The sequence below is a fragment of the Panthera leo genome, chromosome B3 (assembly GCF_018350215.1).
Source record: "Panthera leo isolate Ple1 chromosome B3, P.leo_Ple1_pat1.1, whole genome shotgun sequence".
In the NCBI taxonomy this organism is placed as follows: Eukaryota; Metazoa; Chordata; class Mammalia; order Carnivora; family Felidae; genus Panthera; species Panthera leo.
The window spans coordinates 50,015,021-50,041,427 of NC_056684.1; the positions used below are offsets into that span (position 1 = coordinate 50,015,021).

At 35.4% G+C, this 26,407-nt stretch overlaps 1 protein-coding gene across 1 annotated transcript in view; it reads right to left on the reverse strand.

The window, feature by feature from the left end:
- Nucleotides 1-26,407, reverse strand: part of UNC13C (unc-13 homolog C) — a 371,311-nt gene that overhangs the window by 340,381 nt on the left and 4,523 nt on the right. The window contains exon 3 of the mRNA XM_042941974.1: nt 10,608-10,827. Coding sequence (XP_042797908.1) covers nt 10,608-10,827 — 220 coding nt within the window. The remainder of the gene's footprint in view (nt 1-10,607; nt 10,828-26,407) is intronic.

Genomic DNA, 26,407 nt, shown 5'->3' on the forward strand with positions numbered 1-26,407 from the left:
GGAGGAGGAGGGTCAGAGAGAGAGGAGGACACAGAATCCAAAGCAGGCTCCAGGCTCTGAGCTGTCAGCACAGAGTCAGATGCAGGGCTCAAACTCATGAACTTTGCTATCAGGATCTGAACCGAAGTCAGACACTTAACAGACTGAGCCGTCCAGGCATCCCTAAATGGGATAATTTATCTGCACCATTTCTACCACAAAGGATAGCTTCAGTAATGTTCTTTGAATATAAGTCTTTGCATGTTAAGCCCAATTTAAGCATAGAATCTAAGACAAAGACGAAGAGGTCAGCTGTTAACTTTCCTTATAATAAATTCATAACCAATTTAACAGGAGTACTTTAGTGAAAAACTCCATTTATTTAAAAGTATAACATTTGTTTCCTAATGTGGAAAAAATACATTCATAATAACCAAGATGTAATTAGAGAAAGTTAAAGGGATGAATATTTTAATGATAGAAAGAGCATATTCCCTGTCTTTATCATTAAAAAACAAAATAAACCTTTGAGTCTTAAACCACATTAAAAAATACTCAAAATGAAAGCATTGCATTTAAGGTAATTTGAAAGGACATTATAAATGTCCCAGTCATCTGTTTAAACAGGCACTGGAACAGCTACACATTAGTAGATTACACATCCTTAAACAATTAACCATGCTTGTAATTTATCAGTAATGATTTAACTGCACAGTGCATTATTCTTATACAATGAAATTAGTTTAGGCTACATTTAATAGTTCCAGCTACCCAAGAGGCATATTGTACTTCAAGTACTGAAATATTCATTAAATAGAAATACAGTGGAGGCTTGAAAAAGTTACCGCAAGATTCAAAGTACCCCAAAAGTTTGGTATGTGACAGCCATCCTAAGAATGAATGTTCAACAGGTTAAAAGTGTCATAAAACGTAACTCTCCTCCAATTTCTAAGTAACTATTATGTTTTGGCTATTAGTGTTCCCAAAAGACTATAGGAAAAAAAAAGTGTTAACGTTCTTGAGAGTTAAGTATATTTTAAATTATTTCTCTAAATTCAGGAAGAGCCAGCTGACCACTACCCACAAAATAATGCCCATTCAAGCAATAAGTGCCAAATTCAAAGGTAGAATATCAAGAAATTTTTTATCTAAAGGAATCAAATTTCTAAACTCAACAACTGCCTCTTGAATTTTTTTTAAAGAATTAAATTAGGTAAACTTGACAATTATCTGTGAAATCCTTCACCAATGCCCTTGATGTTGGAATAGAACACTGTAATACGTAGAAAAGAGACCAGTCATAAACTTTGAAACCACTATTCTGGGGAGAGCATAGGATCAGAGACTTCTATTTAAACCTTTTCTCTGTTATTCCTAGAAAAGATATGTGGAATTTTAAAACTTCTACTTTCACTCTTACATGTTTGGTCTGAGGGAAATGATTCAACTTAAGTCTATCTACTTTGGCCATATAAAGACAAATCTGTAATTAATTTTTGTCACTGATCTACAAGTACTTTACATTGCCCTACTGTTTTTCAAACCCACATATCTCCTCTGAGTTTTCTAATGAAACTGTTTCTGAAATAGCTGCGATTTGCCACGAATTTCTAACCCTTTGGGTCTATTGTTTTCATTCAGACTTAGTCTGCTTATCTCAAAGTCATCAGATATAAACAAATTTGCATTTATATGACTCTTCCTTCAAAGTGTATTATAGAAGGTCTGGTAGCTGCACAGAAATACAGTAAATAATATGTCAACAAAGGATGAACCGTAAATGAGATCAAAAGAGATAATGTACAGGAAAGCACTTTATAAAGTGTAATACATTATCCAAATGGAATGCATCATTGTTACTTTTTTAATTTTTTTTTAACGTTTATTTATTTTTGAGACAGAGACAGAGCATGAACAGGGGAGGGGCAGAGAGAGAGGGAGACACAGAATCGGAAGCAGGCTCCAGGCTCTGAGCCATCAGCCCAGAGCCCTACATGGGGCTCGAACTCATGGACCGCGAGATCGTTACCTGAGCTGAAGTCAGACGCTCAACCGACTGAGCCACCCAGGCGCCCCCATCATTGTTACTTTTAAAAACACTTAATTGACAAACCAGACGATACAATTATGCACAACAAAACTGCAAGAGAATTCATCCTTAGACAGAGGCAAACTTATCCCACATGGTTTCCTTCTACAAAATTTAAAGGGACAGCAAATCAGAACTGTTACTTGTCTCTATAATTTTTATTACCCAAAACATATAAATTTCATGTGAAATTCACAATTTTACCACCTTTACACAGCAATTGATAATTTCAGTGTTTCTTTCAGATACATACATATAATGACTGCAATATTCTCTCTTGGTCTCAATCTCTTCTCTTTCTTTTTTTTCTCAATAGCTATTACAAAACATTTCTACTTTCTTCAAGTCACTTACCTCAGTCCACTAACCTCCATTCTCAATGTATGATTTTATCTCTTCCTTAACAGAAATAGGGGCTTCCCTAACACAGTGGTCACATTTTCCCCTCCCCTATGGGAAAACAACAACAACAAAAGCAACAACAAAACAAAACCTGACCTGTAATATTAGCAGATTTCTGTGGTGTAAATACTCCTACCACAGCTGATTTCAAGCCACTACCTTGCAAAATTCTTAACTATTTATCATCACTGACCCAATTCCCTGTGTATTCATTTATCTTACATGCTAGCCTATAAGGCCAATCTCAACTAAATATGTATTCCAAGTATCACGCATGCTGCTTACAAAATAGGATACAGTCAAAAAATAGAGAAGACAGAATATTTCTTGGGGAAACCTAAAATGATTGCCATATTGAGTACTTAATTTGGCTACAGGTTCAATTTTATGTGTTAGGAATTTTGTATACACTCTTACCCTGAGGTCATGATTCTGGAAGAAACAAAAATAAATTCAGTGTAAAATGTTATGTGTGCTGTGGAATCTTACGAAGAGACAAAATACACTGGGCATTTGGCTTCAGGTTTGGAATTTTCAGAAAACAAAGGCTATGTGCCCATCACTAGAAAGCAGCAATTGGTTGGCCTATATACCTCATGCACTTATAGTGAGCATAAAACAAGGGCATAAGTCCAGATATAAATGGAAGAAATACAACAAGGAAATCACTTTTAAATAAGGCAAAGGAGCAGAGTGGCTTGTGATGCTCGTATGCTAGAAGGCAGACACGTGTGAATCCTGACTTGCCACTTACTACCCATTTGCAATTGGGCTACTTTTTCTCTGTAAACCTTAGTTTTCTCATCTGAAAAACAAAAGGAAATAATAGTATCTTTCTTAACAGGGTCATGGTAAGGATTGAATGAAATAATGTTTAAGTTTCAATTCTAATAATTAAGCAAGTATAACATCTAGATGTCACAAGGTGAAGATACAAATACTAATTAAAGAATTATACATTAAAATGGAATTTGGGGGTTTTAGCTATATGATTACTTGGCCTGTGAAACAACTTGTAAAGTCTCCCCATGAACAGTGCCATACCCAATATGAGCCATGTGCTAAATGCTCTGTAACTATTTGCTTGATTGGAGCCAATGAAGCACTTAAAGATTTAAGAAAATTTAAAGTTCAGAGAAACAAAAAGATATTATTATTACAATATTTTTATTTTTCATATCCAAAAATGTTTACCTGCATTTGAAGCTGGTGAACTCAGAGTAGGCAGGTGGTTAATATGCATGAAATGCATGCAGGTGGTCTGATACTGAGGTGGTTCTCTAGGAGTCCCTAACATAAGAAACTTCTTTCCTTTCCCAGTATAATCCTGTAGGTGGCCTGCTCACGGTGCTTCTGTTTTTCTTTCCCATGAAATCATGTAGGTGGGCACTTGGCTGGTGGCTAGTATTTTCTATCTTTTCTCTTCAGCGGCTTTACATCCAAGATAATCTTAACCCTCCTCTTTTAATATGCCTTGAATCTTTCCAAGGAGAAGACCCACAACACCCCTAGTCTTCAAATCAGCTGTAACCTCTACTCTTAATCAAAGCCACATACTCTACTCTATTTCGCAAACACAACAAAGGACTGACATTTAACAGAAGAATAATTGGAAGATCACAGAGCTACTGGGAGATCATCATCTCCCACTCTCATTGGTGCCCCATCGCTGACAACGGGAGAATGTGGGCAGGGGGGGTCCCCTTTCATGGAACTGCCACCATCCATAAAGTAATTTTACTTTATTGAGCTTGGGCCCAAAACCAAAATTCAGCCTTTCTTCCCTGCCCCCACCCCCAACTTCTACCATATTCAATAGTACCATTATTGGTGAATGCAAACTTGTAGAACAAGTCCAGAAAGATTTGCATATTAAAGATGATAAAATCAGGAAGGCTCACTCAAAATTGTGTGTCAAAGCTACTACATTTCATGAGATTCATTTATTATTTACTTATTCATTTATTTATTTTAGAGAGAAAGAGAGCAGGAACAGGGGAGAAGACTAGTGGGGACAGGGGAGGGAGAATATTAAGTGGCTCGGCACTGAGCATGGATGAGGGGGCTCAATCCCAGGACTCTGGCTGGGATCATGACCTGAGCCCAAATCAATACTCAAACGCCCAACTACCTGAACCATCCAGGCTCTTCTCATGAGCATTGTTTCGATACTAACTTTCTAGAATTTTTCCAGTTACTGCAGCATCACAAATTACATAGATCAGGGTTAAAACTAAGAAAAAAAGAAAAAAGTCCTCAATTTCAAAAGTCTCTTTACTATGTAAGGAAAAGAAGAAATCAAGGGAGAGATAGAGCAAAGACCTTTTTTGTTCTTATCACCCTTAGTAACAGATTTTTCTCATGTCTCTGTCAAAAAAAAGAAAAAAAGGAAAAGGAAAACAAAGACAATATTAAACACAAGATTTCTTTCTATTTCTCTTTTCTTAAATAGCCTTTGAAATGAAGTTGGCTGACGCAGCTAGTTCACAATGTTGCTGGAAGCTGGTCTGCCACTCAAAGCTAGGCCATGTTGTTCTCCCATTGGACACGAGCAAACTCACAGGACACCAACTTCACACACGGTCACTCTGTGACAGTGTTAATGTGAGACAAACAAGGCCATCTCACAAGTTTGTCTAAGCACAAAGGAAAACAAGGTCACTGTACAGATCACAAAATACCAAACATTCTTTCTCCTAATGAGTAACCACTGTTTCTTTGCTAAGTACAGCGATTAGACTAGACGCACTCTTGTCTATCCTGCTTGGAGATAAGGTTTTTTAACCCACATAATCATAGAATTGTCCGCATTTCAAGACAACAACTGATCCAGAGCAATGTCTGCTTTCTAATAGCCTCTTACTGAGATGCCCTATTGTTTATCCTGATGCGTATTCTCCATTGCAGCAATGGATAATAAAGTGAACTTTTAAAACTACAGACATGTTTCTGGTGGTGTTCAGCCGAAGAGCGTTAGCCAGTATTATTAACTCTTTTCACATATGTAGAAAGTGACGCTCAGAGAATTTTGAAAAATTCTGGTAGCAGCAAGAATAAAAGCCAGATCTTTCTCAAGTAACTCAGGACTATGAAATATAGATATAGATATGGATATACAGATATCCATTGCTTCTGTTTTGTTGTACATATGGCATCATATAAGGCTTATTTACCATTTTTATCTCCCTACAGCAGCCTACCCCACACTTGAAAATGCTCCATTATTAGTTTATTCCTTGAGGTTCATGACCGTTGTGTGAAAGTAACTCAACTACTAGTTCCACTTTTACCCATGTTAATTTATTATTTTCTCTTTAGTGTTGCTGAAAAGTCAATGCAGTAGGTATGTTGTGATTGGTGTATACTCCAAGCTTATGTGTTAGCCACAGTGGACCTGCCTTGAGTCATCATCATGATGTGAAGCCAACATCAGGGCAGCATAGTTTGCCTAAAAGTCAGGGGTACTATATGGGAGAGTGGAAAAGCACCAAAAATAAAATTCAACAACATTCCATTTTTCCCTTAGTACAAACTTTGTGTATTTCTTTACAAATTAAGTCAGATTATGAGGCTGGGAATTTAGAGACCTGGGTTCTAACCCTATCTATAATATCTATTTGATTCTTTTTGGACAAGAAACTGGACTGCGTCAATTCAGTAAGATCAGGAGACTGGGTTCTCCAATCCACTGATCTCAAAGGCTCCCCTAACCATCTATGATTCTATGGAAGAATGATCTTTAAACCATAACATGCTATTTCTTACTACAGTTCCCATGCCCTCATTTGTTGTTTAACCAACATTTATTGGCATCTAACTATGCTAAAACATGTACTAGGTTCTGGAGACATAAAAAAAAATCTCCACCCTAGAGCAGTGGATACACAGAATCCTACTTCTAAGCCTCCTAAGTACTCATTAAAGAAGGGCACTTCTTGGAATGAGCACTGGGTGCCACATGTAAGAGGTGAATCATGGGGTTCTACTCCTGAAACCAAGACTACATTGTATGTTAACTAAGTTGAATTTAAAGATAGATAGATAGATAGATAGATAGATAGATAGATAGATAAAAGAGTAGAAGGTTAAAAGATTCCAAGATATGTGTTCAAATCCACTCATGTAAGTTTTTGAAAATATGCTTGAATCCAGGGACAGCAGTGGTTATGTTCTCTTGAGCTCTGAAAGCCCAGAATAAAGCTCCCACCCACAGTAGCTATTTAGTATATATAAATAAATGTCTTAAGATATCACAGTTGCAAAATGTGGTAATACGAATACAAAAGAAACAGAATCAATATCTAGTTTGCAGAAAGGAGTGTCCTAGCCAAATTTTGTTAATGCTATCAATTTGCAATGGCTAACAGAACACAGAAGCTTAATATCATGTCAGTGGAAAACACACAGAATGAAAGATCATCTCACAAGATGCTAGTTTCCTGAACTTTTGGCAAAATATTTTCTGTACTTATGCAGGTACTTATATTTTCCAGTTAAGAATTAAAATTAGGCAGAATACTTATTCCATAGGACTTTGGGATTCCTTCTTTGGAGATGTGAAAAGAAGTATAAGCCAGTTGGGTTACATACCATGATTATTTGTATATTTTTTCCAATTTTTTGAGTTGTCTCTTTTCTACTTCAAAACAATAATCAAGGGAAATATTTTATACATGATTTCTCTTCTACTTACATCTCACTCTGCACACAACCTCACCCCAGCCAACATACATTTTGTCTTTTTGGTTCTTTATCTAAAACTACCACTGTAACTGTCACGTCAAGTTCCTTATGGGTTATGTTCAGTTCATGCAGGTGACAAACAGCTTCTCGATTAGCTACAGTTCATTTACCACCAAATTCTGTTTCCAAAATAAGAATTAAATAACTTTTTTTAAATAGCAGGCCACTAACAAGTTATTAAGGAAAAAACAGGTGGACTCTGGCTACTGACACTAGCTGAAACTGAAGGAGCAAGAATGAATCAGTTCTCTTCTTTGAAAGACAGACCCACTTCCCTTTGGTCTCCTGTTTCTGTCTACCACTATGCATGGTTTCCAGCTTTGGGCCAAGAAGGTGTTAAAGTGAAGGAACCACCAATAAAATCAGCTAGACAGGAATGGAGGTGAGGCTGTTTGGGGGAACTTATCTGACATTTCCATGCTTCTCTGTGAGAAAATACTGGAGCAGTGAGCGGGGTTTTCAATCACCTGGTCTCATTCCACTTGACTGCAAGCGTATAAATCATGGACACAAGATTGGATAGGAATGAAACACCAAACTCAAATGAATTTGAAGTAACTTTGCATATCCTCTCCTTGGCATGGATCACTAGTCAGACCACATGTAAAGTGTTTTTTTGTTTTGTTTTGTTTTCATTCTGAGTATTTGTGTGTGTCTATGTTGACAGACTCAATGTCTTCAGAAAAAAAAAAAAAAAAAAAAAACTACCAAAATAATAAGGGTCTACAAACCTGAAGAAGACTATTATTTGAAAAAGACAAGTATTTGAAAAATTGTCACATACAATTGAAGTACATATATTAAATATTTACCCTCCATTGGTAAGATTAAAGAATAGGAGTTTAAAGAGTAAAAGTTACCAGGAGGCAGGGCCTGATTCAAGCTGTAATTTATACACAGGAATTTTCTAGTGATGAATTAAGTTCCTGCCAAGGTGTTAAATTCTTCCTAGAGGTGTTCAAACAGATTGACCATTTTGAGAAAGAAATGACAGAACATCCTCATTTTTATAGGAGGCTATATTAGCTAGACTAGACCTTCCAACTCTGATTTCCTTTTTTTTTTTCTTTTAACTCTGTCCTTTTCTTCCATTGTAGGCATACATGGAAATATTTTACACAGGGTGTGCCACCAGCGCAAAATTCTTGCGTTAAGCAAGAATTGTGTTAAACAATGAAAATAGAAATTTCTTAAGGAAATGTCACAGATTCTGTAGGGAAATTTTCAAATTATATTGATAGTTATTGTGGAAAGGCGTGACGTTGAATTCATATACTTGGCAAAGCTTCTTTCTGTTCAATGCAAGTGTGGATTTTAGGGAAAGAGTATGGAGGTATTACTAAAGAAAATATTGCCTTCCTGGACCATTCATACCCACCCTAATTTTTCGCAAATATTTTTTATTTTACATGCACATTTTAAAGTATCTTCAAATTTATAATGTATAATGAGTTTAATATATAACCCCATAGAAAAACTTGCTTAATTTAACCAATATCCACCAACACATCTTAAGAATGGATATAGATTATAAAGATGCTTCTAAAATCTAAAGAATGGGTGACATGTTTAGTCTCTAAAACACTGAAAGAAAAATCAGCTAATTTCTGAGATATAATATACACCTTTTCATTAATATATTCAAGTCCTTTGTTTTTATAAATTTATTTATTTATTTTGGTAGAGAGAGAGAAAGCTGGCAAGGGGCAGAAAGAGGGAAAGAGACAATCCCAAGCAGGATCTCTGCTGTCAGCACAGAGGCCAACATGGGGCTCGATCTCATGAACCTTGAGATCATGAACTGAGCCAAAATCAAGAGTCAGATGTTTAAACCAATTGAGGTACCCAGGTGCCCCTCAAGCCATTTGTTTCTGGATGACAATATTTCTGTTTTCTCAAACGTCACCACCCTAATAGGCTGATTTCTTAAGATGTCTGTTTACAATTCACTTTTTAAATAAGTAGACTCAATTCTAATTGGATTATGAGATTATGAAAATTAGCTTAGTACTGAGTCCATCCCCCTTCCTTTTAAGCAGTTATTCCTAGATTTTTTTTCAAAGACACACTACCTATTCTGAAAAAAAAAAAAAAATGCATTCATTACCATTAACAGCCTCCATTTGATCTGATAGTTTTGACTGTGTAGGAAGAATACTAATAAAGGAGAGAAAACTGTAGAATGAGTATGACTTACTACAAACCCAAAAGTGACAGCATTTGTGATTTAATCTTTATTTTGACATTTTTGTCTGATCCCCCTCAAGTTTAGGAAGCCCATGGACTCTATCCATTGGTTATATCCATATAAACAGTAAACAGAGGGGACAATATTTAGTCATAAAAAAAAAAAAATGTTTGCAAATGAAAGTACATGTTTAAGTACATTTCTTTGGTGGTATGTTTTGTTTGTTTTGTTTTTGTTTTAGTAATTTAAGGCCAGCAGCCACAACCAAATCAATGCCCGAGTGAAGTCAATAATATATATCTTAGACTGTGATGTTTTGGCATTACTAGACCTAATATAAAATATTAGTATAAATAATTTCTTTTGGAAATGGAAAATTTAAGATAACTTTTAATAAAGGTTGAAGTGATATGTATCTATACAGAAGTGTAAAAGGATGAGGAAACCATTAATATTCACTGAGCATCTCCTATTCGCCAAATTCTTAGCAAAGACTATTTCATTTCGTCTTCCCTATAAACCTCTGAGATAAATTTTATTATTCCTGTTCATTTGGTGGAGAAAAATGAAGCCTTTGGTTCCAAGATACCAAATAGGTTTGGAAAAGAATTCAGATTATTGTAATCACAAGGGTGTGCCTTCTGGGGTTCCTGGATAGCTCAGTCAGTTAAGCAACTGACTTTGGTTCAGGTCATGATCTCACTGTTCATGAGTTTGAGCCCTGCATCGGGCTCTGTGAGGACACCTCAGAGCCCGGAGCCTGCTTTGGATTCTGTGTCTCCCTCTCTCTGTGCCATTCTCTCTCTCTCTCTCTCTCTCTCTTTCTCTCTCTCTCTCAAAAAGAAATAAATATTAAAAATATATTTTACAAGGGTGTGCCTTAGTCCTTGTTTGAGGAACATAACTTGACACAATCCCACTTTCTACACAGGGCTATTAAGAGATGGAAGTAACCAAACAGATCAGAAGCCACTTTCAAGTTTTCTACTGGACAAGCATGCAATTGGTCATTCTGAGGAATCTAAGTCAGAGCCTGGCACTATGGGAACACAGCATCAACAATATAATGTCATGGGTGGTATGTGAATCTTTGTGAAGTAGGAGGGGTAGGGGGTGGAATTACTGAAAACCAGCAAGAACTGCAGAGGCCTAATATGAAAGCATGTAGGTTATGCATACATGTCTTTAGCCTAAGTAGGTACTCACTCTGCAAACAGTCAGCATTTAGGAGGTCCTGACACTTTTCATGGCATTTCACTCCGCACTCCAAACACTTCATGCCTTGCCGGGCAATGCCCCACAGGAGCCCTTCACACTCGTAACAGTAGGTGGGTGTTGTTGCCGTCCAGACCTCAAAATTGTGAGGGGTGGTGGAGGACATGGGGTAGATCAGCGCCTGCAAGGTCTTCTTGAAGACATGTATTTTCTGTAAAGATTAGATAAGTTTCAATGTCAGCCAACTCAGTGTATTTCAAGGATTTCAACAAATAACAAACTATTTTATCATTTTTCCCTGAAAATATTATTTTGAAAGAGCCCCTTAATTATTGATTTAAGTAATGACAAGAACTCTGCTCACTATTCTTTTCTCAGTGTTCTAGGGTCCAATTTGTCATGTGAACACAAAGAACTCCCTTACATCCCAGACTGGACTGGGTTCCACTGTTGTGCAAGCTTCTTTCATAGCAGCAAGAAGCTCTAATTACTTGATAATATCCACACCCCTGCTATACTGTGGACTCCATGAAGTGAAGGATTATGAAATTCTTGCTCATTGCTATATCAGTCATTGGAGCATAACCTAGTCTCTGTCTTAATATTGGTGCCTAAGAAATATTAATATATACATATATATTGTATATACATATATAACATAGGTATAATATATGGTATATTTTATATACATTATAACATATATATTATATATAACATATATATTATATATATTATACATATAACACACATACATATGTGTGTGTGTGTGTATATATATATATACACACGCGCATATATATATGTGTGAGCGTGTACACATACACACACATCTTTAAATAGCTATCCTTGGTTTAAACTGGTTCTTGGTAAGATTGTTAAGTAGATTCAAAGCATTATAAATGCTGACTTAATGCTCCAGAAACATCCCCACCCCTCTTTTGCATCCTACAGCGGTATCTCTTCCGTGACTCTGTACTCTCCCAGACCTTTCAACACTTCCCAGCTCCAAAGAATGCTCATTCTATAATTCCTTCTACAAGGGACTGTTTTCATTGTCTATCCTTTAAGAACAAGGTCACCAACTAATTAATAAGAGAGCACTAGTAGCAGGTAAAACTTACATGCGACTCTCCCATGGTAATGGTAATATCTTAAAGGGAGATAAGTTTTTACAACACATGGAAGGACTCTCAGTGACAAGCCACTGTTGGGGTAGAAAAATTCACTGAATGAGTAGACAGAGGAGACCTGAGTTCCCTAGCATAGGGCCATTCAATGAAATTTAATATGGGCTTCTTCAGGACATATTTAGGGCCCGTCATCGATATTTCTCTCCTTAGTGCCAATCATTGTCTCTGACACATAGTAGGGATATGACACATATTTTGTGGGAATGTTCTTCCACTTAGAAGTATGGTAATCCACAGAGACTTACAAACCTTACTTTCCTCCCCTATCTACCTATCTGCAATATTATTTTGAAGATCAAATTGTATGATAGTAACAAATGTATTCCACAGACTTCAAAATACTAAATAAATATTAAGTATTAGTATTGATACTGGATTTTCCAGAAACCATCCTAGGTTGATGGGAAAAAGACCTGTTTGGATCAGTACTTCTCTGTGCTTTTCATATATAACAATGCAGGTATCTTCTTAAAAGAAAGACTATCACTCTGAAGTTACATTTACAAATAATTTCACAAAACTTCCTGATACATAATGAATGGATATTTACATAAATCCAGTAGGAGCCTAGCATTTACATGAAACATTTATATTTTGCATTAATAATCTTTAAGTCTAATTTCAGAATACCTTCCCACAGTGTTGAAATGGGCAACTTTCCATTATTCTTCAATTCCACAGTACGGTAACAGCATATTTCCCTTTATTAGTATATTCCCCTCATGGTGTGTTTTCCCAGAATATGTTTGGTAACGGTACTGGAATATTCCCTGCAGGGAGTTAAGCTTTACTAAATTTTTTTCTAACTTTTGAACAGCAAGATCCAGCCTTGCTACTACATGAGGGTCTGGCTGAAGCTTTTTATACTTTTATACTTCATGTGAGTCTAGAGAACAGGAGTGTGATCAAATAGAGGAATTATTCAAGTGGGGGACCCCCATATTAGGGTTTATACAAACAACTGGATCCATCCTTTCAATAGAGCCTCACCCAAGTAATCTTTGGCCTCATTTCATAATGAAGATGTCGTCTTGCAAAATAACTGTTAACAGTTCTTTTAGAATTAAAATGATGTATAATTCATCTTTGCTTCCCCTGCACAGCTTAGCAGAGTATTATTATCAATATCATTAAACTGAATTGAACAATTCACTTTGGCATAACAGATTTTCAATCAGCCATCCATAGACAGTTTCCTGTTCTAGCTGGGCTCAGGGTGTGTGTGTGTGTGTGTGTGCGTGCGCATATAATGTAGCTTTTTGGTTTAGCTAAAAAAACAAGTGTGGAATTTAGTTATATTTGCAATCACATCAGGTAATTTGTTTTTCCCTTAGTAGGGGAAAGTAATTCTAACTAAATAGAACACTAGGTGGGAATAGTCTGCTAATGAATACAAGTAAAGAAAAACATACCAACTTAGAAAGTAGGGTTGGGTAAAGGGTTGTTTTGAACATGAACTTATCTACATGTTTTAAGGTTAAGTAAATGGTTCATACATTTTATCTAATACCCTGTGACTATTATCTTTTTCATTGAATTCAAATTATATATAGTCAGTCCTCTACATTCTTAAGCTATAGCAGGAGTAATATTTAAGGAAGAGTTCCTAAAAAATTAAACATACTGGAGAAAACCAAATAAAAGACAGTTCTAAGTAAACAGATGAGAAGTTTTCATTGAAATGTTTTGTTTGGTTGGGTTTAAAGAGCCATGATCCATTTCATAAAAAGAGAATGAAGCTAATTAAAAAAAAAAAAAACAAACGATAGTAACATTGAAAATTTACTAGATAACACACTGAAAATCAACTGAATGGGGCATTAAAACAAATTGAACATTTAAAAGATGGAGAAGCTGGAGAAAATATTGTATACTTCACTACAAGGTATATATCCTCAGTCTGACAGAAATGATAATATGTATCTTTTTCACTTGTGATTTTGGGGATATGAGCATGTCTATCAAAGCTGAAAATTAAAATAAATGACATATGGAAACAGTTCTTACTGAAGCAAAGTATAAGATGTAAGGATGGTCAGTTCAGAAACTCAGGAAATGATTAGCTAGGAAAGCATGTACAAATATACCTTATAAGGGATTCTTACTCTCACAAGAATACTGCATCCTGGGAAAATAAGGTACTTTCTTAGTTAGCGAAGACCGACCAGACCAAACAAGATTATAAAAAGGACCAAAAATAAAAAAGTTCTGTGGAATAAGACAAAAAAGATAGGGTATGAAAAACTGAATAAAACAAGGAGAAGCCCCAGAATTAGCCACTGAACATGACAGATGGGAGTTTGTAACTATTAGAAATTGCCTTAAAAGGAAGAGATTTTTTTTTTATGTAGTACATTAAACAGATAGAAAGATAATTAAGTAGAGTTAATAAACAGGATCCTCACTAATATGAAAGGATGAGACTGCGTATGTTATCTGGGGAGAGTTTCTGGCCTACGTAAATCCAGATATGTAGAGAAGATGATGCCAAGAACAAGCAGAGCCCTAATCTAATGGGATTAGGAAACAAGGACAGAATGAATTCAGCAAAAGAGAAGACTTGCTGCTAATCTATTATAAAGGTTTCTAAAATTTCCAAATCTTCCACAATAAACATTTAATACTTTCTAAAATATATTTTCATTTTTTAAAATATTCTTTCATTCACTGTATGACTAAGTTGCATTTTACATCCAAGAGAAGACTCTTGTTTCTATACGACAAAAGACAATGGATGCTGGTATTTATGGATGTGTATATATGTTCTTTATTTCCCCCTCTTTTAAAAGTCACAAAGCTTTTGTAAATCATGCTCAATACTTCATGGAAGTTACTTACAAAATAAAATAATTATCAGTGGCAAACAACATTGCTGGCTTTTCCTCCGTTCTAAATAAAAACAAAACAAAGCAGCCACAACAACAACCACCAATCTCAGATGTCACTTTCCAGTATGTATTTTCTAATTATATCAAAATGCATGCTCACTGTGGAAACAATTTATAAAACAAAAAAGCACTAAAAAAACAAACAAAAAGTTACTCAATTTAATATTTGAAAGTTAGTCATGGTTTGATTTGTGTTCTCCGAGGATTTTTTTCTATTTATATACAGAATGTAAGACTTATGCAATTAGGAATAAAACCTGTAAACATCAGTTTTATATTACTGAACTGACTGAAGAAAAAAGAAGGTGACTTTTACTTTGTGAAGACACTGTTTTATCTGTAGAAATGAGGGTAGGAAATGCTTTGGCTCTGATAAACCTCTTTAGCCAAATACAGATTACAGATTACCAAGGGAAGGATGCTCATATCCTAAACAATGATTTTGTTAAAAATCTGTCCTCTAATAAACTATAATCTTGGGTGAAATGCTATAATATGTCACTTTCTGAACAATTAGGACACACACAAAAAAATGAATTGTCTTTTCTACATAACTATATGAGAAAATTAAAATGAGCCCAATAAATAAAGCATTCAGGCTTCCTGCCAAAGGCAATGACTAGTGTTTTGAGACAATCAATATTCCAATCAACCAAATGTTAATACAATGGGAACAAAGCATGTCTATCTCCATTTGCCATACACCTGTTCTCTTTTTCCTCTACCATGTTAACCAGTGACTGAACTAATAAAGTTCTAATCTTCTCATCATCCTGTGGGTTTCCTCATGGGATTATGTAAACCATGATTTTCCTATTCTCAAAAAAAATCACATTTTGATAACTGCAAGAAAAAATATGCTTCTTGTTTTGAAGCATTATTCATGTACCTTGGGGAAAAAAATCTATTTGCTGTCCTGTAGGTATCATTTCACTCTTTCTGTACAAAAGCATCAGAAATATTTGCAGAGCAAATATTATGTACAATGTGACCTTTGAAATTTGTTATAAACAAGAAGACAGAACAATGGCATAAGAAGTTTGTGAGTATAAAAACAGCCTAATTTTGGGTCTGATTTACTCACGAGGACAATCATCACATAAGACTGACTGTAGAAGTTAAAGTTATTCAGGTAAAATTTTGTACCAGAAAAGTGAAGACACCAAAAGTTATGTGCCTATCCTTGGAAAAATGTGAATAATTTGTATTACTTACATTGTTTTTTAACAGACACTAATTATCATTGAGCTAAGTGACTTAGTAAGTCCAAATAAAGAGAGTGAATAATGATAAAGAAGAGGATACAATAATTAAAGAAGAGTTCAAAATAACACAGACCTATTATGACAGAAAACACAACCTGGAAACAAATTAGGACAGATTTGTCATGTACTGTATCACTTTTCTTCAATTCAAACTTTCAATGAAATTGTGAATGTAATTATATAAAGTTCTAAAGACTCCACCCAAAAACTTTTGGAATAAATAAACTCAGTAAATTTGTAGAATATAAAATCAATACACTAAGATGTGCTTCATTTCTATGCATAAATAACAAATCGTCAGGGAAATGAAGAAATGAATTTAACTTACACTTGCATCAAAAAGAATAAAATACCTAGAAGCAAATATAACCAAGGAGATGAAAGATCTATACATTGAAAAGTATAAAATATTAGCGAAAGAATCAGAGAAGACACAAATAAATGAAAGATACTCCATGCTCATGGGTTGGAAAAATATCATTAAAATGTTCATGTTATCCAAACCAATACATAGGCTCCACACAATCCCTATGAAAATTTCAATGGCAATTTTCACAGAAATAGAACCAGCAAACTTAAAATTTGCATGGAACCACAAAATCGTGAACAGAGAAAACAATCTCAAGGAAAAAAAAACTAGAGGCAACACTCTCCCTGATTCCAAACTATATTACAAAGATACCATAATCAAAACAGCATTGTACTGCATAAAAACAGACACATAGATCAAAAGAACAGAACAGAGCCTCAAAATAAACCCACACATATATGTGCTATTAATTCATGACAAAGGAGCCAAGAATATACAATGGGGAAAGGACAGTCTCTCTTTAAGAGATGTGCTGGGAAAACTGAACAGCCACATGCAAAGGAATCAAACTGAACCATGATCTTATAAGATACACAAAAAGATTAATAAGAAATTAATTAAATACTTAAATATAAGACCTGAAACCAGAGGCTCCTAGAAGAAAACATAGGGGATAAGCTCCTTGACATTGGTTTTGGTGATGATGTATTTTGGATTTGACACAAAAAGCAACAATAAGTGGAGCTACATTAAACTAAAAACATTAAACTAAAAAACTTCTTCACAGTAAAAGAAACCATAAAAAAATGAAAAGACAATATGCTGAATAGAAGAATATATTTGCAAATCATGTATCTGACAAGGGAATAATATCCAAAATATATAAAGAACTCATACAACTCAATAGCTAGAAAACAAACTGATTTAAAAATGGGCAGAGGATCTGAACAGATATTTGTCCAAATAAGACATAGGTATGGCTAAAAGGTACATGAAAATATATTCACTATCAACAATCTTCAGAGAGATGCAAATCAAAACCAAGAGATAACACCTTACATCTGTTAGAAAGGCAGTATTGGGGCGCCTGGGTGGCTCAGTCGGTTGAGCGTCCAACTTCAGCTCAGGTCGTGATCTCACGGTCTGTGAGTTCAAGCCCCGCATCAGGCTCTGAGCTGACAGCTCGGAGCCTGGAGCCTGCCTCAGATTCTGTGTCTCCCTCTCTCTCTGCCCCTCCCCTGCTCATGCTCTGTCTCAAAAACAAATAAAAATATTAAAAAAAAAAGGCAGTATTAAAACCACAAACAACAACAAGTGTTGGCAAGGATTTGGAGAACAGGGAACACTTCTGCACTGTTGGTGGGAATTTAAATGGAAAACAGTATGGAATTACCACAAAAAATTAAAAATTAAAAATAGAACTACCATATGACCCAGAAATCCCACTTCTGGGTAATTATCCAAAGAGAATAAAAGTATTAATTTGAACATATACCTCCATGTTAACAGAAGCATTATTTTCAACAGTAAAGACACAGAAACAACCTAAGTGTCATTAGAATGGATAAGAAAATGTGTGTGTGTGTGTGTGTGTGTGTGTGTGTGTATAATAGAATGTAATTCAGCTATAAGAGAGTAAAATCTTGCCATATGCAACAACATGGTTGGATCTTGAGAACATTATGCTAAGTGAACTAGACCACAGGAAGATGAATACTGTATGATCTTACTTACACGTAGAATCTAAGAAAACAGAAACAAAAACAAAAGCAAAAGCAAAAAGCCAAGCTCACAGATACAACGGACTGGTGATTGCCAGAGGCAGAGGATGGTAGGTAAAATTTGTGAATGGGGTCAAAAGGTGTAAATTTCTAGTTATGAAACAAGTAAGTCATGGGGTTATAATATACACTATGGTGACCATAGTTAATACTGTGCTGTGCATTTGAAAAATGCCGATCATAAAAATTATCACAACAAAGAAAAAAAATGAAACTGTGTTTGGGTGATGGAAGTTAACTAAACTTACTGTGGTGATTATTTCACATATATAAAAATATTAATTAATTATGTTGTACACTGGAAACTAATATGTTATAGGTCAAATATACCTCAATAAAAAAGTGTATACAATAATAAAGGTAGTATGAGATGAGTAATTTATTAAATATAAGAGACTAAAACAAATATGAATTCATTCACTGGAGAGTAACTTTTACCATTTTAAGATGGAAAGTCTATTTTTTTTTTTTTTTTACCACTTGGGATAGATACAGATAATCTTTTGACAGAGACCATGAAATTAGAAAGATGGGCTAGGATATTGTAGAAATAAGAGAGGAAAGGAGGTCATCTCTGTTAAAAGGAACCCTTTTCACTGTCCTCTTGTGTAACCAAGCAAAGCCAGTCATGGAGCCATGGAAAGTGGTATGGTAAACACAGATTATGATAAAAACTACAATATTTACTACACACTTATATGTTTAAAATGGTTGAAGTGCTTTCTATTTGTTATCTCAATGATACTCCCAATAGTACTCTAGCATCAATAATGTATTTGTTTTACATGCTGGAAAACTGATCTGTGAATGTGGCAGATTGAGTTGATATAATCAAGTGTTGAGAAAAAATAGTTTAATATGTAAAAGCATTAAAATGAAATAGATTCTCCAGGTGCTTGAGGGGAAAAAAAGGAACTTATTACCAGAATTATGAAAGCTGATTCCACGGAAACCCAAAGGATGACCCAGTTAAACTCTATGGGCTACAAACTTGCAGTTTTTAGACCATTTTCTGATATGACATTTCGACTTACCTTTTATTTAATGTTATCATTGAGGCTAGTAATGAGAGCTTAAGAATTTTTGGATCTTTTTTTTTCAGGACAGAGTTATTAACTTTAAAGTTTGAAGACAAAGATACTACCAAAAAAAAAAAAAAAAACCCAAACAAACAAAAACAAACAAACAAAAAAAACCCAAAGAAACAAAGGAAGAAAAAGAAAAGAAAATGGCAGGCCAGTATCTCTAATGAACATAGATACAAATATCCTCACAGAATTTTAGCAACCTGAATTCAACAATACATTAAAAAAATGATTCACCATGGTTAAGTAAGATTTATTCCAGGGATGCAAGGGTAGTTTAATATTTATAAATCCATCAATGTGATACATCACATTAACAAGAGGAATAATAAAAAAATTATATAATGTCAATAGATACAGAAAAAGCATTTTACAAAATACAAAATCTATTCATGATAAAAACTCTCAAAGTGGGTTTAGAGGGAACATACCTCAACACAATAAAGGCCATATATGAAAAACCCACAGCTAACATCATACTCAATGGTGGGAAACTGAAAACTTTTCCTCTAAGATCAGGAATAAGATAAGGATGTCCACTTTTGCCACTTTTATTCAACATAGTACTGGAAGTTCTAGCTGCAGCAATCAGAAAAAAAAAGAAAAGAAAAGAAAAATAAATAAATAAATAAGCATCCAAATTGATAAGAAAGAAGTAAAACTGTCACTATTGACAGATAACATGATACTATATATAAAAAATCCTCAAGTCTCCATCAAAAAAAATATTAACACTTATAATTTGGTAAAGGTTACACAAAATTAACATACAGAAGACTGTTGTGTTTCTATACACTAATAATGAAATATCAACAAGAGAAATTAAGAAAACAATCTCATTTACAATTGCACCAAGAATAAATTTAACCAAGAAGGTGAAAAGCCCATACTCTGAAAACTACAAGATATTGTTGAAAGAATTTGAAGATGACACAAATGGAAAGATGTATCATGCTCATAGATTGGAATATTTTTAAAATGTCCACACTACCCAAGGCAGACTACAGATTCAATACAATCTCTATCAAAATAGCAATAGCATTCTTCACAGAACTAGAAAAAATAATCCTAAAATTTGTATGGAAATACAAAAGACCTCACATAACCAAAGCAATCTTGAGAAAGAAGAACAAAGCTGGAGATATACTACAAAACTAGTAATCAAAACAGTATGGTACTGGAACAAAAACATACACCTAGAACAATACAACAGGAAAAATGCTCTAAAATAAACCCACAACTATAAACGCAATCTATGACAAAGAAAGAAAGAATATACCATGGGAAAAAATAGTCTCTTGAATAAGAGATGATGGGAAAACTGGACAGCTACATGTAAAGAATGAAAACTGGACCACTTTTTTATATCATGCACACAACCAATTTAAAGACCTGAATGTGAGGGGCACCTGGGTGGCTCAGTGGGTTAAGCGTCTAAGTTTTATTTCAGGTCATGATCTCAGGGCTTGTGAGGTTCCGCACTGACAGTGAGGAGGAACCTGTTTGGGATTCTCTGTCAACCTCTCTGCCTCTCCACGCATGTACGTGTACACTCTTCCTCTTAACATAAATAAACATTAAGGGGTGCCTGAGTGGCTCAGTCGGTTAAGCATCCAACTTTGGCTCAGGTCATGGTCTCAGGGTTCGTGAGTTCAAGGCCCACGTCAGGCTCTGTGCTGAAAGCTCAAAGACTGGAGCCTGCTTCAGATTCTGTGTCTCCCTCTCTCTGCCCCTTCCGTGCTCACACTCTGTCTCTCTCTCCCTCAAAATAAATAAATGTTAAAAAATAATATTAAAAAAAAGACCTAGTAATGCATGGGTGACTCAATTGGTCATGATCTCATGGTTCATGAGTTTGAGCCATACAATGGGATCTGCGATGACAGCACAGAGCCTGCTTGGGATCCTCTCTCTCTCTTTCTCAAAAATAAACAAACAAATTAAAAAAAAAGACCTAATTTGAGACTTGAACCCATAAGCCTCCTGAAAGAAAACACAGGCAGTATTATCTTGGACATCAACTTTAACAATATGTTTATGTATGTTTCTTGAGACAAGGGGAAAAAAAGTAAAAATAAACTATTGGGACTTCACCCAAATAAAGAGGTTTTGCACAGCAAAGGAAACCATTGACAGAACAAAAAGATGACCTACTGAGAGAAGATATTTGCAAATGATATATCCAAGCGGTTAATATCCAAAGTATATAAAGAACTTCTATAATTCAATACCAAAACCAAACGATCCAATTAAAAAAATGAGCAGAGGATCCGAATAGACATTCTTCCAAAAAAGACATACAGATGGCTAACAGACACATGAAAAGATGCCTTACGTCACCATCCATCAGGGCTAATCAAAACCATAATGTGAGATCACTTCACACCAGTCAGAATGGCTTGTATCAAAAACAAGAAATGAGTGTTGGTGAGGATGTGGAGAAAAGAGAACCCTCATGCACTATTGGTGGGAACGTAAGTTGGTGGAGCCACTGTGGAAAACAGTATGGAGGCTCCTCAAAATTTAAAAATGAAACTATTCATATGATCCAGTAATTCCACTACTGGATATTCACAAAACAAAACAAAACAAAAAAAGAAAGAAAGAAAACACTAATTTGAAAAGATATATACACTGATATTCATTACAGCATTATTACCATAGTCAAGAAATGAAAGCAACTTTAATAAATGCACAAAAGAGTGGTATACACAGACAGATATGTACACCCACACACATAAGGGATTACTTGTCCATAAAAAAGAATGAGATCTAGCCATTTGCAACAGCATGAATGGACTTATAAGACTTTGTACTAAGTGAAATAAGTCAAAGAAAGACAAATACCATATCATTTCATTCATATGTGGAATTTATTAAAATAAGCAAAGGAACAAAAGAAGAAAGAGAGGCATGGGACACCTGGGTGACTCAGTTGGTTAAGTGTCCGACTTTGGCTCAGGTCATGATCTCATGGTGTGTGGGTTCCAGCCCCATATTGGGCTCTGTGCTGACAGCTCAGAGCCTGGAGCCTGCTTCAGATTCTCTGTCTCCCTCTCTCTTTGCCCCTCCCACACTCATACTCTGTCTCTGTCTTCCAAAAATATAAAAGAGAGAGAGAGAGATGCAAACCAAGAAACCGACTCTTAACTGTAGAGAACTGACAGTTAACGGGGGTAGTGGAGGCGATGGGTTAAATAGGTGATGAGGATTAAGGAGTGCACCTGTGATGAACACCAGGTGATGCAGGTAAGTGTTGAATACTGTATTACACATCTGAAACGAATATTACACTGTAGGTTAACTGGAATTTAAAAACTTTTTTAAAAAATGATGACAATAAAAAAAAAACACAAATGAACATACTAAAACAAATCCACACATCGTTTCTCTTTAAAAATTTTTTTTAATTATTTATTTATTTTTAAGAGAGGGAGAGAAAGTGAGAGCAGGGGAGGAGCAGAGGGGGATAGAGTATACGAAGCAGGATCTGTGCTGACAGCAGAGAGCCCAATGTGAGGCTCAGACCCATGAGGGAGGAGACCATGACCTGAGCTGAGGTCAGAGGCTTAATTGACTGAATCACACAGACACCCCTACCTTGTTCCTCTTAAAGAGAAGAAACTGATGATTCCAAGTGGAGGTGGGTGGGGAGATGGGTGAAATAAAGGGTATTAAGAGATACAAACTTCTGGCTATAAAATAAACTAATCACAGCAATGAAAAAAATACAGCACAAGGAATATAGTCAATAATATTGTAATAACATTGTATGGAAACAGATGGTGACGACACTTAATCATGGTAAACACTGACTAATGTACGGAATTGTCAAATCAATATTATACACCTGAAACTAACATAGCAATGTATGTTAATTATACTTCAATAAAAGAAATTGTAAAGTATATTTATGATACATTTAGGAAACATCTGCTATATTAAAATAAACAGTATAGATCATTTTAATTCATCTGTTGAGGAGAGGGAAAGTAAAACTCAACCTCCACAAAAGAACCTTAGAAAAACAATTAAAAAAGAGACAGTATATTTTTAAAGAGGAATAGAACTAAGCTCAAATACACTATCATAAATGTAAATTGATTGAGTTCACCTGTAAAAAGACAAATTCTTGAATTGAATCGAAACTAAGCTCTGTGAGGGGCGCTTGGGTGGCTCAGTGGGTTAAACTTGTGACTTCATTTCTGGTCATGATCTCACAGTTCATGGGTTCATAGCCCCACATCAGGCTCTGTGCTGATAGCTGAGAGGCTGGAGCCTGCTTCAGATTCTGTGTCTCACTCTCTCTCTGCCCCTTGCCTGCTCACTCTGTCTCTCTCTAATATAAATAAATAAACATTAAAAATTTTAAAAAAAGAAAATTAAGCTATGTGAGATACACATAAAACATGTTAAGACTTAAAGAATGACTAAAAAAGTTCTATCAAGGAAACACTGAATCTATCAATTTGGTATAGCTGTATTAATAGCATAGAGAAAATATTTTAAAGAAAAAACATTTAAGACATTAATAAGATTACCAACAAAGTTTAAAGAAAATTATTCAGGAATATAGAAGTCCCAAAACTTACGTACCCAACAAAAAGAGCTCATGTGGTATACCTACAAAATTATGAGCCAAACTATAAAATAGTCAATTAAATGCAAATCACTAAATTTGTATTCCATGTCCTCTGAAAATAATACAATGTAGTAACAATAATAGTTCATATGGCTTGTCTTTGGGAGAATAAACACTCTAAATTGACTTAAATATTAATCATTGCATCATTTATTAAATACTTATTTTTCTCTTCCTAAGCTCTCATGGATACACAAGTATATATACTGTTCTTCAATTATTTTGTAATTATTCTTTTGTGTGTATGCAATAGTTAATAAAGTCAAAATTACTGAACTATGTAGAAAAGTAGGTTCACGGTAAATACAGAGAATAGAATATGAATCTAAATAAGAAAATAAATGAAATAGAAAAAAAAAAAACAATATGGAGTCAACAAAACAAACACCAGAGAAATCTCTTGCAGTATTGATTTAAAAAGAGAGAAAATACAAATAAGGTGAAAATGGCATAATCTTTTTTTTTTTTATGTTTGGTTATTTTTTAGACAGATTGTGTGAGCAGGGGAGGGGCAGAGAGAAGGGTACAGAGGATCTAAATTGGGCCGTGTGTTGACAGCAGAGAGCCCGGATGTGGGGCTCAAATTCACATCACCATGAGATGATGACCTGAGCTAAAGTCGGACACTCAACCGACTGAGCCACCCAGGCACCCCAGCACAAGTTTTATCTCATACAATTATATGAACAATTTGATGGAATTTGAAATTTTAGGTGATAAAAAAAGGACAACTTTCTGGAAAAAATATAAATGATCAAAACTGAATCAAGAACAAATGTTTAAAGAACATGGATGGAACTACTACATTAAATTGATTCAGTAGTCAAATATCCATTCTCAAAAAAATTACACAATGGTTTTAGAGGCAAGTTTGTCCATCTTTCAAGGCATAGCAACACGTACTGTGCACAAACTATTCAAGAGAAGTAAGAAAAGAGACAGCTTCCCAACTTATTTTACAAAGCTAGGTTATTGACGCCAAAATCGCTTAAAGACACAGTAAACCACAGGGCATTTTACTTATAAACACAGATGAAAAATCTTATGTAACTAGCAAATATAAGAAAGTCAAGGCCAAGAAAGTTTCAGTAACTTGCCCATGTTCCTACAACTAGTAAATAGTGGAGCTCTATCTCTCTCAAACCAAAGACTGTGCTCTTGAAGGAGAGACGCAGGACCAATAACAAGACTTGCAAACAAGAGAACACCTTTAAATTTGTGATTACCATGGATTTCCATATCAGTACACCCTGGAATCTGACCTGCAGCTGCGGAGGTTACAGGGAGGCATGGGACAAACCATATACTCTAGAGACCTCATTGCGACTCCTCTTCCCTCTCTGCCACCTGCTCTGGCTGGCAAGACAATGTTTTCTTTTAATTCTCACAAACTGTGGAGAGTAAGTATTATTACTTTTATTTTACAAACGAGGTGAACACATCTTAGGGAGGCAAAAAGTACTGAAAAGAAATGAGTTCACAAAGATAATAGAGGTAGAGCTGAAATTCAAATTCAGACCCCTGTCACTTCAGTTCTCAATTATCTGGTTTGAAATTGTTCCTGTCCCGAGTCAGTGTACCTGGGCATAGTGTGAGCCTGCAGCTTCCTGACTGAACCTCAGGCACCACACAGGTATTCTGGCCTGCTTCCTGCTTCTATGTCATCTTTCCAGTATTATGCTAAAAATAGGCCCCAGATCTGATCTAATTATTCCCATACCTAGTTCTTATAAGTCCCTTTCATTGGGCATGGATCTTGTCATTGAAAGGAGCTCCACTCACCTAGATAAACCAAACTTCATGAGAATTAACACTTCTGGAAGCAAGCCAATAGACCAGCCTCCAAACCATAGTTAGATGTGAATACCTGGGACAGAATAAAGAGGGTTCTAGAATCCCTTCCAGGCTTGGTGATTTGCATCCCTCACCCTATTCGAGTGTCCCATAACCCTCATCACACACTGTCAATTTAAATACTCCCACCTGTTAAGAAGCGTTCACTACAACCTGTAGCAATAGTGGGAGCAAAACATGGTATCTCAGCTCCCTTCTCACTGTATTATAAACCTCATGATGGCAGGGAGTTTTAGTAGAGTTATTCACTATCATATTTCAGAATCTGCAACAATGCCTGACACATAATAGACACTCAAATCAGTGATTTATTGAATGGTTTTAATTTGATTCCCCACTGTTGGGGCCACACCCAGGAAACTGAGTCTGTGAAAACAAGCACAAAGCAGAACACTACAGCATCAGGAATACTACTGTTGTGATACAGGGATACTAGAGTGTTACCCCTTCTTGTGTTATTAGGTCAGATCGAAATGTTCAGAAACTATGGTCCTTAAGGGCTTTTTAGACTGTGATTTCCAATCAGCCCCATAGGTCTCTGTGGGCAAGATGGAAATGGTGATAGATGGGGGCACCTGGCATTGCTTTACCCACTGCTCACAGGGAGACCACAGAGGTGGTGCTGGCTGACCCACTGTCATCTCACATCAAACCTGAGAGCCCTTTCATGCTTTGGAAGAGATGACTGAACTTTTTACCATGTATCTCTTTAATTAAAACGGATGTGCTACCATGTGATATTTTCCACATGGCAAAGCCATTTTCCTTTATGTAAA